At 36.0% G+C, this 16,085-nt stretch overlaps 3 protein-coding genes across 12 annotated transcripts in view; all 3 read left to right on the top strand.

Annotated features, from left to right (window-relative positions):
* The window catches only part of LOC142204076 (protocadherin gamma-B1-like), a 225,754-nt gene that overhangs the window by 96,755 nt on the left and 112,914 nt on the right, over positions 1–16,085 (top strand). Inside the window, exon 1 of one of the 10 annotated variants that reach the window (XM_075275306.1) lies at positions 7,592–10,235. The exons of the other annotated variants lie outside the window; for them this stretch is intronic. Within the exon in view, the coding sequence (XP_075131407.1) occupies positions 7,842–10,235 (2,394 nt within the window). The 5' untranslated portion in view covers positions 7,592–7,841. Of the gene's footprint in view, positions 1–7,591; positions 10,236–16,085 lie in introns of those variants that run through there. 10 annotated transcript variants of the gene reach the window in all.
* LOC142204086 (protocadherin gamma-B1-like) overlaps positions 1–16,085 on the top strand; it is a 98,057-nt gene that overhangs the window by 62,797 nt on the left and 19,175 nt on the right. The window lies entirely within an intron of this gene.
* LOC142203232 (protocadherin gamma-B2-like) lies at positions 1,686–4,257 on the top strand. The gene has a single exon (XM_075273782.1). It carries the CDS (start codon positions 1,852–1,854, stop codon positions 4,255–4,257), a length of 2,406 nt encoding a protein of 801 aa, XP_075129883.1. The 5' UTR covers positions 1,686–1,851.

Raw genomic sequence — 16,085 nt, 5'->3', positions numbered from 1 at the left:
ACATATTGTAGCAATTGTCAAAGTTAGAGTCATTTCTTTATTGCATTACCTTGAACATCCACATGTAATTTCCAAAGTCAATGATACATGCTGGTCATAAAATGTATGTTAAGTGTAGACACAACGCCACAGTTTTTTTCCTATGGCCTGATAAAGAAATGTAGTTATTCACTCTTCATAACAAGCTTGTTCGTGTCTGTAACTTCCTTTAACCTCATATGAAGTAACTTGTGGGTAGGTGATAAATAGTTTAAGTGTGCAAATCCTTTTGTTCAAAAATTGCTTGGGTTCCATGGTCAATGCAAGTTTGTTCTGTAAAAAGTTAATATTGATGACTGTATGTTCTGGAATGAACAGTGGACTTGAAAGTCTTAGGAGGCAACAATCCTATTTATGTTACCAGGCAAACATTCATCTTTGAAGAAGAATGTCTCCTGGCTGAACAAATGATCAATGAACATCATTGGAAATCCATTCATTCAAAAAAAAGTTTGGGTTCTATGGCCCATGTAGGATAGTTCTGTTAAAATTAAAGTCATTTTGTAATACTATTAATGACCAGTATGACCACTTGGATCTCCAAACCTGATATTCGATGGATACAACTCTCCTATCCATTATGCCAGGCAAGTGTTCCTCTTTGAATAAGAGAGCTTCCGGGTTGAATAATTGATTATGCTACATCATGAGAGAACCCTATCACCTCCTGCAGTTAGAATGGTTTGATTTTGTTGAAGTTAGACACATGGAGAAAATTGTGACCATGGATTTGTGAGTTGTCGACAGATTCTTTGGAATCTGAAGCCTCTGGATTATGTTTTAAGCATCAGGTTCTTTGGGGGGCATGATTTGACGATGATGAGCAAGCGTCCTTTCACTTTCTATATAACAATGTGCAAAGTGGAGTTTATATGTAAATAGATAACAGGTTTGGATACGGTATGTTGTGTTGTTTGTTTACCTGGGGCTTTACTGAGGTACATTATAGTATTGTCCTATAGCATGTGCCTATGATACAGCTTAGAAAAGTACATTCTGGTGGATGGATTTGAGAAAGAAGATGAATGAAAGATGTGAGGATAGTTGAGGCTTTTCACATTTCAGAATACATTTAAATATATTTGTTAAATAATGTGATTTTACAGACATTACAGCAATATGACATAGAGCGTGTACACTAAATAATAAAAGTATATTTTTTTAAATTTCTTTCATTATGAAGAAAAAAAATACGTCATTAGTTACTGGCAAAATCAACATTAAAATATAAAATGTATTGAAATTTATAATGTAACTTCTTTTTGCTAATAAGTAATGTATATTATGCAAAACATAAGGTGTATAGATATAAATATAATCCAGAATCTGCCTTTAAATATGTTGTTTCAAATATTAGTGTAACCAACGACTAATAACTAATCATAAGAAATTATCTGAGACTTTTACAATCTAAAAACTAAAGGCTCAAAACTCTTTCAATAACCTTTATGGAAATACTGACTAAAAATTGTATAAGCATTTTCTTAGAAAGTTTAATTTTAGATTTAGAATTAGAATTATTGTTAATAAAATAAAAGTGTTTAAAAGTAGACATAAAATATATTTCAGCATTGTAGTTCCTCAATTGCACCTCTGAGCGCCGCTGTTTAACCAATAAGCAGAATAAAAAGACCAAAAATCCACTGGTGTTTCCAGGGCTTGCACACATTGCAGATCTGCAGAAGGAAGCACAGCCATTTTTGGATTCTCTCTGGATATATCATTTTATTTTTCTTATTAAAACCAACCTACACTGCTGGATTACAACTAATCTCTAGAACAATTACTTCTGTTGGACATATAAAGAATAACATGCAATCTCATACATGGATTTACAAAGGACTCAGATGGCAAGTAACAATCTCTCTCTTATTTTCTTGGCTGTGTCATTCAGTCTCTGGGCAGATTCATTATTCTATTGTAGAAGAAATGAGGAAAGACTCTGTTATAGCAAATATTGCAGATGACCTTGGATTAGATATTAAGCAGCTCTCATCTAGAAAACTGAGGATTGTGTCAGATGTTTCAGAGAGATATTTCTATGTAAATCTGGATAATGGAAATCTGTATATTAAGGACAGGATAGACAGAGAGACCTTGTGTGGGGCAGAAGCTTCTTGTTTCCTAACCTTTGAAGCTGTGGTGGAAAATCCTTTAAATGTTTTCAGTATCAGTATAGAAATTCAGGATATAAATGATAATTCTCCAGTATTTTACCCGGATATATTGAGTGTAAAGACCATTGAATTAACATCAGCAGGAACAAGATTTGCTTTAAGATCAGCAGAAGATCCAGATATTGGTTCTAATTCTGTCCAGACATATAAGCTCAATGATAACCAGTATTTTACACTAAGTGTAGACAGAAATCCAGATGGCAGTACATTTCTAGAGCTTGTCCTAGAGAAGCCATTAGATAGGGAGACACAGAGTCTTCATGAGCTCATACTAACAGCTATGGATGGAGGGAAACCTATGAGATCTGGAACTGCTGTAATAAGGATCATTGTTGCTGATGCTAATGATAATTTCCCAATATTCACACAATCAGTATATAAAGTCAGTGTGAATGAGAATACTCCAGTAAATACTACAATAATCACTGTAAATTCTACAGACAAGGATGAAGGGGTCAATGGACAGGTCACATATTCCTTTAGCAAGACATCAGGGAATGTCCATCATACAGGAACATTTAGTATAAACCCTGTGACGGGGGACATTAAGATATATGATAAAGTAGATTATGAATTGACAAGAAATTATGAATTATCTGTTCAAGCAAAGGATGGAGGAGACCTTGAGTCCCATTGTAAAGTCCTAATAGAAGTCATAGATGTGAATGACAATGCTCCTAAGATATCCATCACCTCATTGTCTAGTCCTATTCCTGAGGATTCTTCACCTGGAACTATAATCGCTCTCATTAAAGTCAATGATCAGGACTCTGGAGAGAATGGAGAAGTGGACTGTAAACTTATAGGTGGAGAAGATTTTAATCTAATATCATCATCTGCCAGTTATTACAGAGTTGTCACTGATGGTCCTATGGACAGAGAAAAAGTGTCCACCTACAATATCACCATTTTGGCCACCGATAGAGGATCTCCTCCACTTTCCAGTAGAAGAACAATCACCTTGGAGATATCAGATGTCAACGACAACCCACCAGTGTTTAAGAAGTCATCTTACTTTGCCTATGTACAAGAGAACAACTTACCAGGAGCCTCAATATACAGTATTCAAGCCATTGATCATGATATAGGAGACAACGCTAAAATAATTTATTCCATTTCCAATGTTGATACAGATCTTCCAGTGACGGCTTATCTCTCCATAAATATTGAGACCGGAGTTCTCTATGCTCAAAGATCATTTGACTATGAGCAACAGAATGAGTTTATTATACAAGTGTCAGCCAGAGACAATGGGTCCCCGCCACTGAGCAGCAACACAACACTGACTATCCGTATCATAGATCAGAATGACAACGCTCCCAAAATCTTGTACCCATCTCCAGAAAGTGATGGATCATCTATGTTTGAGATGGTCCCTTTTTCTTCTGAGCCTGGTTCTTTGATAACCAAGGTGGTTGCAGTGGATGCAGATGCCGGACATAATGCTTTACTGTCTTATCATTTTTCGCCAGTATTGGAGTCACCATACTTTACAATAGGCCAGAACACTGGTGAAGTCAGGACATTGCGTATATTTCAAGAGAAGGATCTATTAAATCATAAGCTTGTGGTGATTGTGAAGGATCATGGAGATCCCTGTCTTTCATCTTCCACCACCATTACTCTTGTTATTGCAAATAATTTCCAACAAGTGGCCCCAAAATTTCAGAATAAAGTTCCAGATGAAGAACATCAGTCAAATTTGCAGTTATACTTAGTGGTCGGCCTTGCTGTAATATCTTTGCTCTTTATTATTACAGTTTTGTTGGTCATTATATCAAAGTATAAAAAGTCCAAACCACTTCCCATGTTTGCTCCTCTAAGCTCAAGCTTATATCCACCAGTAAATGGGACATTAACCCTTCCATACTCATACAATGTCTGTGTGGCTTTGGATTCTACTGAAAATGACTTTACTTACATGCAACCAAACCAGAACGTCCCTGTGGACAATCTTATTGATGCTGATGATTCTGGACTTGGAAATGAAGCTTTGAAAGACACTTCGGACACTAACTATTCAATACAGGTGAGTTACTGAAAAACTCTACTTCTATATTTATCTACTGAGGTCCTATAAATTGAGATCCAAGCATTTGAAAATCAGAAATCATAACTAAAATAAAAATATATTTCTCAGTTTTTATCTGTATGTTATAGAGCAAACTAGGAATTGGTTATTCTTGACCATTGTATTAAAGGGAGTCACCATATTATTTACACCAATTTTATTATAAGCTTATTTTTTAGTCTTCAATTTTTTGTTTGTGTTGAAAACTAACTAAACCAGGACACTGACCAAACTTACACTAATTCTTCTTTTATTTAAAATAGATGGTCACAGATTGCAGACCAGAATTTAGTTAGCGCTTGTGTTTTCCTATAGGATTATTGGAGCAATGGCATTGGCCTTTTTGTCACTATCCACTTTACTTTTAAACTTTTTCTGTTTTGTGTTTTATGTTTATATATGACTAACCTTTATGGCTACCTAGTTCACTTGGGTCACTATACTGGACACAGTACATTAACATTTTCTGTTAATCTGCAGCTTACGTTTCAGCTTTGCTGTGCAGACTGGGACATGTTAACAAACAGCTCAGGATTTAATGACTATTATGTTTCTGTAGGCAGGATAACAACAATATACATACAAAAATTGCTCTTTATGAAGCTCTACTGTCATTACTTTGTATAACAAGTACTTCTTTATGCCTATAACTTCCATTAAACTTATATGATGCAGCTTGTGGATACCTGATAAATATTTGAAGAGTGCTGATCAGATATGGACCACATTGTCCATATGTGATGAATGTGTTCAAAAATAAGCCCATTTTGTAATGCTATTAATAATCTCGATCGCCAGTTGGATGGCTTTCAGTTTTGATGGCTGTTGGAGACAGTTACCCTGTTTGCGTTACCAGCCAAACCTTCGCCTTTGAATAAGGGAGGTTCCAGGTTGTACGACTAGTCATGCTACATTGTTAGGATCCCCAATGACCTCCTGTAGTTCAAGAATGGTTTGGGTCTGTTGAGGAAATTGGAAATACTGAAAAATTTGTGGTCATGGTTTTTGGAGTGGTCAACAGGTTCTTTGGAATATGGAGCCACTAGGATATGCATTAAGGATCTGGTTTTTCTAGAGTATGGATGAATATGCATAACATTTAGAAGGATTTGGGCAACTTTATTTTCTTTAAAACTTTTTATAAAATGATGCCTGTGTATTTAGATAAGTTGTTATTTGTCTATCTGGCCTTTGCAGGTACAGTGGGGCAAAAAAGTATTTAGTCAGTCACCAATAGTGCAAGTTCCACCACTTAAAAAGATGAGAGGCGTCTGTAATTTATATCATAGGTAGACCTCAACTGTGAGAGACAAAATGAGAAAACAAATCCAGAAAATAACATTGTCTGATTTTGTAAGAATTTATTTGCAAATTATGGTGGAAAATAAGTATTTGGTCAGTAACAAAATTTCATCTCAATACTTTGTTATATCTCCTTTGTTGGCAATGACAGAGGTCAAACGTTTTCTGTAAGTCTTCACAAGGTTGGCACACACTGTTGTTGGTATGTTGGCCCATTCCTCCATGCAGATCTCCTCTAGAGCAGTGATGTTTTGGGGCTGTCGCTTGGCAACATGGACTTTCAACTCCCACCAAAGGTTTTCTATAGGGTTGAGATCTGGAGACTGGCTAGGCCACTCCAGGACCTTGAAATGCTTCTTACAAAGCCACTCCTTCGTTGCCCTGGCGATGTGCTTTGGATCATTGTCATGTTGAAAGACCCAGCCACGTTTCATCTTCAATGCCCTTGCTGATGGAAGGAGGTTTGCACTCAAAATCTCACAATACATGGCCCCATTCATTCTTTCATGTACCCGGATCAGTCGTCCTGGCCCCTTTGCAGAGAAACAGCCCCAAAGCATGATGTTTCCACCCCCATGCTTTACAGTAGGTATGGTGTTTGATGGATGCAACTCAGTATTCTTTTTCCTCCAAACACGTAAAGTGGTGTTTCTACCAAACAGTTCCAGTTTGGTTTCATCAGACCATAGGACATTCTCCCAATACTCTTCTGGATCATCCAAATGCTCTCTAGCAAACTTCAGACGGGCCCGGACATGTACTGGCTTAAGCAGTGGGACACGTCTGGCACTGCAGGATCTGAGTCCCTGGCGGCGTAGTGTGTTACTGATTGTAGGCTTTGTTACATTGGTCCCAGCTCTCTGCAGTTCATTCACTAGGTCCCCCCGCGTTGTTCTGGGATTTTTGCTCACCGTTCTTGTGATCATTTTGACCCCACAGGGTGAGATTTTGCGTGGAGCCCCAGAGTGAGGGAGATTATCAGTGGTCTTGTATGTCTTCCATTTTCTAATTATCGCTCCCACAGTTGATTTCTTCAATCCAAGCTGGTTGTCTATTGCAGATTCAGTCTTCCCAGCCTGGTGCAGGGCTACAATTTTGTTTCTGGTGTCCTTTGACAGCTCTTTGGTCTTCACCATAGTGGAGTTTGGAGTCTGACTGTTTGAGGGTGTGCACAGGTGTCTTTTTATACTGAGAACAAGTTTAAACAGGTGCCATTACTACAGGTAATGAGTGGAGGAAAGAGGAGACTCTTAAAGAAGAAGTTACAGGTCTGTGAGAGCCAGAAATCTTGATTGCTTGTAGGTGACCAAATACTTATTTTCCACCATAATTTGCAAATAAATTCTTACAAAATCAGACAATGTGATTTTCTGGATTTGTTTTCGCATTTTGTCTCTCATAGTTGAGGTCTACCTATGATGTAAATTACAGACGCCTCTCATCTTTTTAAGTGGTGGAACTTGCACTATTGGTGACTGACTAAATACTTTTTTGCCCCACTGTACACTATAGTATTGTCTTATAGAATGTGCATATGATACAAATCAAATACATATTTTCTGGTAGATATATTACAGAAAATGGATATAAATGAAGGTTATAACAAATGATAGGGTTTTTGAAATATTTGCAAAATATATGTAAATGTATTTTTTATTTGCTAAAATATAGATACAAAATTAACTGTAAAGTCCATATTATTTAATAGCAAGAGCTAATAAATGATTATTAATAAGAAGCAGAATCAAATGACATTACAGGTTATTGCAATTTTTAATATAACTCCTTTTTGTATCATTTTAAGTATTGGTATAAATAGTTATAAAGAGATGATAACAAATAAGAAAAAAATATTTGGTGCTTTTACAATATATAAAGTAAAGACTTGAAAATTTTCAGTAAACGTTATAGAAATTCTGTTTAAAATTTTCAGGAGCATTTATTTGAAAAGTTTAATTTTGAATTATTGAAACAAAATTACATAATAGGACACAGAAAATATATTTCAGCATTGTAGTTCCTCAATTGCACCTCTGAGCGCCGCTGTTTAACCAATAAGCAGAATAAAAAAGACTAGAAATCCACTGGTGTTTCCAGGGCTTGCACACATTGCAGATCTGCAGAAGGAAGCACAGCCATTTTTGGATTCTCCCTGGATATATGATTTTATTTTTCTTAAAAGACTGATCTATATTCCTGGATTACAACTAATCTCTAGAACAATTACTTCTGTGGGACATATAAAGAATAACATGCAACCTCATACATGGATTTCCAAAGGAATCAGATGGCAAGTAACAATCTTTCTCTTATTTTCTTGGCTGTGTCATTCAGTCTCTGGGCAGATTCATTATTCTATTGTAGAAGAAATGAGGAAAGACTCTGTTATAGCAAATATTGCCGATGACCTTGGATTAGATATTAAGCAGCTCTCATCTAGAAAACTGAGAATTGTATCAGATGTTTCAGAGAGATATTTCTATATAAATCTGGATAATGGGAATCTGTATATTAAGGACAGGATAGACAGAGAGACATTGTGTCGGGCAGCAGCTAAATGTTTCCTAGCCTTCGATGCTGTGTTGGAAAATCCTTTAAATGTTTTCAGTATCAGTATAGAAATTCAGGATATAAATGACAATTCTCCAGCATTTTATCCTGATGTATTTAGTATAGAGACCATTGAATTAACATCAGCAGGAATCAGATTTGCTTTAAGAGCTGCAGAAGATCCAGATATTGGCTCTAATTCTGTCCAAATATATAAACTCAGTGACAACCAGTATTTTACACTGAGTGAAGACAGAAATCCAGATGGCAGTACATTTCTAGAGCTTGTTCTAGAGAAGCCATTAGATAGAGAGACACAGAGTCTTCATGAGCTCATACTAACAGCTATGGATGGAGGGAAACCTATGAGATCTGGAACTGCTGTAATAAGGATCATTGTTACTGATGCTAATGATAATTTCCCAATATTCACACAGTCAGTATATAAAGTCAGTGTGAATGAGAATACTCCAGTAAATACTACAATAATCACTGTGAATTCTACAGACAAGGATGAAGGGGTCAATGGACAGGTTACATATTCCTTTAGCAAGACATCAGACAATGTCCATCATACAGGAACATTCACTATAAACCCTGTGACTGGGGACATTAAGATAAATGATATTCTGGATTTTGAAGAAACAGAAAATTATGAATTATCTGTTCAAGCCAAAGATGGAGGAGGTTTTGTGGCCCATTGTAAGGTCTTAATAGAAGTCATAGATGTGAATGACAATGCTCCTAAGATATCCATCACCTCATTGTCTAGTCCTATTCCTGAGGATTCTTCACCTGGAACTATAATCGCTCTCATTAAAGTCAATGATCAGGACTCTGGAGAAAATGGAGAAGTGGACTGTAAACTTATAGATGGAGAAGCTTTTAATCTAATATCATCATCTGCCAGTTATTACAGAGTTGTTACTGTTGGTCCTATGGACAGAGAAAAAGTGTCCACCTACAATATCACCATTTTGGCCACTGATAGAGGATCTCCTCCACTTTCCAGTAGAAGAACAATCACCTTGGAGATATCAGATGTCAACGACAACCCACCAGTGTTTAAGAAGTCATCTTACTTTGCCTATGTACAAGAGAACAACATACCAGGATCCTCAATATACAGTATTCAAGCCATTGATCATGATATCGGAGACAATGCTAAAATAATCTATTCCATTTCCAATGTTAATACAGATCTTCCAGTGACGGCTTATCTCTCCATAAATATTGAAACCGGAGTTCTCTACGCACAAAGATCATTTGACTATGAGCAACAGAATGAGTTTATTATACAAGTGTCAGCCAGAGATAATGGATCCCCACCACTGAGCAGCAACACAACACTGACTATCCGTATCGTAGATCAGAATGACAACGCTCCCAAAATCTTGTACCCATCTCCAGAAAGTGATGGATCATCTATGTTTGAGATGGTCCCTTTTTCTTCTGAGCCTGGTTCTTTGATAACCAAGGTGGTTGCAGTGGATGCAGATGCCGGACATAATGCTTTACTGTCTTATCATTTTTCGCCAGTATTGGAGTCACCATACTTTACAATAGGCCAGAACACTGGTGAAGTCAGGACATTGCGTATATTTCAAGAGAAGGATCTATTAAATCATAAGCTTGTGGTGATTGTGAAGGACCATGGAGATCCCTGTCTTTCATCTTCAACCACCATTACTCTTGTTATTGCAAATAATTTCCAACAAGTGGCCCCAAAATTTCAGAATAAAGTTCCAGATGAAGAACATCAGTCAAATTTGCAGTTATACTTAGTGGTCGGCCTTGCTGTAATATCTTTGCTCTTTATTATTACAGTTTTGTTGGTCATTATATCAAAGTATAAAAAGTCCAAACCACTTCCCATGTTTGCTCCTCTAAGCTCGAGCTTATATCCACCAGTAAATGGGACATTAACCCTTCCATACTCATACAATGTCTGTGTGGCTTTGGATTCTACTGAAAATGACTTTACTTACATGCAACCAAACCAGAACGTCCCTGTGGACAATCTTATTGATGCTGATGATTCTGGACTTGGGAATGAAGCTTTGAAAGACACTTCGGACACTAACTATTCAATACAGGTGAGTTACTGAAAAACTCTACTTCTATATTTATCTACTGAGGTCCTATAAATTGAGATCCAAGCGTTTGAAAATCAGAAATCATAACTAAAATAAAAATATATTTCTCAGTTTTTATCTGCATGTTATAGCGCAAACTAGGAATTGGTTATTCTTGACCATTGTATTAAAGGGAGTCACCATATTATTTACACCAATTTTATTATAAGCTTATTTTTTAGTCTTCAATTTTTTGTTTGTGTTGAAAACTAACTAAACCAGGACACTGACCAAACTTACACTAATTCTTCTTTTATTTAAAATAGATGGTCACAGATTGCAGACCAGAATTTAGTTAGCGCTTGTGTTTTCCTATAGGATTATTGGAGCAATGGCATTGGCCTTTTTGTCACTATCCACTTTACTTTTAAACTTTTTCTGTTTTGTGTTTTATGTTTATATATGACTAACCTTTATGGCTACCTAGTTCACTTGGGTCACTATACTGGACACAGTACATTAACATTTTCTGTTAATCTGCAGCTTACGTTTCAGCTTTGCTGTGCAGACTGGGACATGTTAACAAACAGCTCAGGATTTAATGACTATTATGTTTCTGTAGGCAGGATAACAACAATATACATACAAAAATTGCTCTTTATGAAGCTCTACTGTCATTACTTTGTATAACAAGTACTTCTTTATGCCTATAACTTCCATTAAACTTATATGATGCAGCTTGTGGATACCTGATAAATATTTGAAGAGTGCTGATCAGATATGGACCACATTGTCCATATGTGATGAATGTGTTCAAAAATAAGCCCATTTTGTAATGCTATTAATAATCTCGATCGCCAGTTGGATGGCTTTCAGTTTTGATGGCTGTTGGAGACAGTTACCCTGTTTGCGTTACCAGCCAAACCTTCGCCTTTGAATAAGGGAGGTTCCAGGTTGTACGACTAGTCATGCTACATTGTTAGGATCCCCAATGACCTCCTGTAGTTCAAGAATGGTTTGGGTCTGTTGAGGAAATTGGAAATACTGAAAAATTTGTGGTCATGGTTTTTGGAGTGGTCAACAGGTTCTTTGGAATATGGAGCCACTAGGATATGCATTAAGGATCTGGTTTTTCTAGAGTATGGATGAATATGCATAACTTTTAGAAGGATTTGGGCAACTTTATTTTCTTTAAAACTTTTTATAAAATGATGCCTGTGTATTTAGATAAGTTGTTATTTGTCTATCTGGCCTTTGCAGATACATTACAGTATTGTCTTACAGAATGTGCTTATGATACAAATCTGAAAAATACATATTTTCTGGTAGCTGTATTACAGAAAGTGGATATAAATGAAGGTTATAACAAATGATGTTTTTTTAAAAAATATTTGCAAAATATATGTAAATGTATTTTTTATTTGCTAAAATATAGATACAAAATTAACAGTAAAGTCCATATTATTTAATAGCAAGAGCTAATAAATGATTATTAATAAGAAGCAGCATCAAATGACATTACAAGTTATTACAATTTTTAATATAACTCCTTTTTGTATTATTTTAAGTATTGGTATAAACAGTTATAAAGAGATGATAAATAAGAAAAAACTTATTTGGTGCTTTTACAATATATAAAGTAAAGACTTGAAAATTTTCAGTAAACCTTATAGAAATTCTGTTTAAAATTTTCAGGAGCATTTATTTGAAGTTTAATTTTTAATTATTGCAACAAAATTACATAATAGGATACAGAAAATATATTTCAGCATTGTAGTTCCTCAATTGCACCTCTGAGCGCCGCTGTTTAACCAATAAGCAGAATAAAAAAGACTAGAAATCCACTGGTGTTTCCAGGGCTTGCACACATTGCAGATCTGCAGAAGGAAGCACAGCCATTTTTGGATTCTCTCTGGATATATAATTTTATTTTTCTTAAAACATTTATCTACATTGCTGGATTACCGCAAACTTCTAGAAAGATTACTTCTATGGGACATATAAAGGATAACATGCAGTCTTATACATGGATATGCAAAGGAATCAGATGGCAAGTAACAATCTCTCTCTTATTTTCTTGGCTGTGTCATTCAGTCTCTGGGCAGATTCATTATTCTATTGTAGAAGAAATGAGGAAAGACTCTGTTATAGCAAATATTGCAGATGACCTTGGATTAGATATTAAGCAGCTCTCATCTAGAAAACTGAGGATTGTATCAGATGTTTCAGAGAGATATTTCTATGTAAATCTGGATAATGGGAATCTGTATATTAAGGACAGGATAGACAGAGAGACCTTGTGTCGGGCAGCAGCTAAATGTTTCCTAGCCTTCGATGCTGTGTTGGAAAATCCTTTAAATGTGTTCAGTATCACTATAGAAATTCAGGATATAAATGACAATTCTCCAGCCTTTTATCCTGATGCATTTAGTATAGAGACCATTGAATTAACATCAGCAGGAACCAGATTTGCTTTAAGAGCTGCAGAAGATCCAGATATTGGCTCTAATTCTGTCCAGACATATAAGCTCAGTGATAACCAGTATTTTACACTGAGTGAAGACAGAAATCCAGATGGCAGTACATTTCTAGAGCTTGTCCTAGAGAAGCCATTAGATAGAGAGACACAGAGTCTTCATGAGCTCATACTAACAGCTATAGATGGAGGGAAACCTATGAGATCCGGAACTGCTGTAATAAGGATCATTGTTACTGATGTTAATGATAATTTCCCAATATTCACACAGTCAGTATATAAAGTCAGTGTGAATGAGAATACTCCAGTAAATACTACAATAATGACTGTGAATTCTACAGACAAGGATGAAGGGGTCAATGGACAGGTCATATATTCCTTTAGTAAAACATCCGGGAATGTCCATCATACAGGAACATTCACTATAAACCCTCTGACTGGAGACATTAAGATAAATGATATTCTGGATTTTGAAGAAACAGAAAATTATGAATTATCTGTTCAAGCCAAAGATGGAGGAGGCCTTGTAGCCCATTGTAAAGTATTAATAGAAGTCATAGATGTGAATGACAATGTTCCTAAGATATCCATCACCTCATTGTCTAGTCCTATTCCTGAGGATTCTTCACCTGGAACTATAATCGCTCTCATTAAAGTCAATGATCAGGACTCTGGAGAAAATGGAGAAGTGGACTGTAAACTTATAGATGGAGAAGCTTTTAATCTAATATCATCATCTGCCAGTTATTACAGAGTTGTCACGGTTGGTCCTATGGACAGAGAAAAAGTGTCCACCTACAATATCACCATTTTGGCCACTGATAGAGGATCTCCTCCACTTTCCAGTAGAAGAACAATCACCTTGGAGATATCAGATGTCAACGACAACCCACCAGTGTTTAAGAAGTCATCTTACTTTGCCTATGTACAAGAGAACAACTTTCCAGGTGGCTCAATATACAGTATTCAAGCCATTGATCATGATATAGGAGGCAACGCTAAAATCATATATTCCATTTCCAATGTTGATACAGATCTTCCAGTGACGGCTTATCTCTCCATAAATATTGAGACCGGAGTTCTCTATGCTCAAAGATCATTTGACTATGAGCAACAGAATGAGTTTATTATACAAGTGTCAGCCAGAGATAATGGGTCCCCATCACTGACAAGCAACACGACACTGACTATCCGTATCGTAGATCAGAATGACAACGCCCCCAAAATCTTATACCCATCTCCAGAAAGTGATGGCTCATCAATGTTTGAGATGGTCCCTTTTTCTTCTGAGCCTGGTTCTTTGATAACCAAGGTGGTTGCAGTGGATGCAGATGCCGGCCATAATGCATTGCTGTCTTATCATTTTTTGCCAGTATTGGAGTCACCGTACTTTACAATAGGCCAGAACACTGGTGAAGTCAGGACATTGAGCATATTTCAAGAGAAGGATCTATTAAATCATAAGCTTGTGGTGATTGTGAAGGACCATGGAGATCCCTGTCTTTCATCTTCCACCACCATTAATCTTGTTATTGCTAATAATTTCCAACAAGTGGCCCCAAAATTTCAGAATAAAGTTCCAGATGAAGAACATCAGTCATATTTGCAGTTATACTTAGTGGTCGGCCTTGCTGTAATATCTTTGCTCTTTATTATTACAGTTTTGTTGGTCATTATATCAAAGTATAAAAAGTCCAAACCACTTCCCATGTTTGCTCCTCTAAGCTCGAGCTTATATCCACCAGTAAATGGGACATTAACCCTTCCATACTCATACAATGTCTGTGTGGCTTTGGATTCTACTGAAAATGACTTTACTTACATGCAACCAAATCAGAACGTTCCTGTGGATAATCTCATTGACGCTGATGATTCTGGACTTGGGAATGAAGCTTTGAAGGATACTTTGCCCACAAACAGTTCAATACAGGTGAGTTACTGTGGAAGTCTAATTCTGTATTTACCTACTGAAGTCTTATAAATTGAGATCTAAATTTACTGTCAAGTATTTTGGAATCATAACTAGAATTAAAAGATATTTCTCAGCTTTTATCCTTATATTATAGCACAAACTCAGAATTGTTTTTTCTTGATCATTGTATTAAAGGGAATGATCATATTATTTTTACCTATTTTTTTATAAGAATATTTTTTAATTTTTGGATTTTTTTAAGTGTTTTGGAAACAAGTTAAACTACGGCACTGACTAAACTTGCTCTACTTCTTTTATTGAAAACAAATGGTCACAGGATGCAGATACCTACTTTGTTCACAGTTATTTCATACTTAGTCACGGTTTGTGTCGGTCTTAGTATCTCCATAGGCCCCAATCTTTTATTGAAATGTTAAAACTTTATATTAGCAATATCATGGCTGATTTTCTATACATATTATGAAGTCTTCCCTGAGCTCCACTTACAGCACTCACCTAGCTGGACATGTAGGGTGCTCTCTATTGTTGAGGTGGCATTAATGGTTTCTTAGAGGATTATTGGAGCAATGTCATTTAATTGTTTTTATCATTATCTACTTTTAATTGAAACATTTTCTGTTTTGTGTTTCCTTTTTATATATGGATAACTTACTGTATGTGTCTACCTAGTTCACATGGGTCACTATATTGGACACAATACATTAACATTTTCTGTTCTCGGCAGCTTACTTTTCAGCTTTGCTGTGCAGACTGGGACAAAGTCAGCAGAGAGTTAAAGATTTCATGATTACTATATTTCTGTATACAGACTAACAAACAATATAACACTCCTTATGAAGCTCTACTGTCATTATTATGTCAGGCTTATATGATACAGCTTGTGGATCTTAAGTGTGCAAATCTTTTAAAAGTTCAAAAATATGCTTTTGTTTTCACAATCTATATGTGGTGTACTGGTAAAAAAAGAATAGCCCATTTTATAATGCTATTAGCAATCTCTATAACCCATTTGATGGCGTCCAGACTTGATGGCTGTTGTAGATGGCTATCCTATATGTGTTACAAGCCAAACTTTTATCCTTGAACAAGGAACATTCCAGGTTGCATGACTGGTCATGCTATATTGTTACTGTGGTTTAAGAATGGTTTGAGTAGTTGAAGAGATTAGAAATACTGAAAAATTAGTGGCTCTGGCCTTGGGAGCGGACAGCGGGTTCTTTGAAATCTAAAGTGACTGGATGTATTAAGAATCAAGTTCTTTTAGGACATGGATGAATACTTATAACTTTTAGAATGATTTCAGCAAATTGATTCTTACTTGCTTTAAAACAATTTACTAATTGGAGTTTGTGTGTATTTGGATAAGGGACTCGGGGACTGTATATGTCTAAAGTTGTTGTCTGTTTGCCTGGGTTTTATAGAGGTACATTACAGTATTGTCTTATAAAATGTGCCTATGATA

This window comes from Leptodactylus fuscus, chromosome 5 (assembly GCF_031893055.1).
Source record: "Leptodactylus fuscus isolate aLepFus1 chromosome 5, aLepFus1.hap2, whole genome shotgun sequence".
NCBI lineage: Eukaryota > Metazoa > Chordata > Amphibia > Anura > Leptodactylidae > Leptodactylus > Leptodactylus fuscus.
Note: the sequence above shows the minus strand (reverse complement) of the source record. Positions and strands in the feature narration are given on the sequence as shown.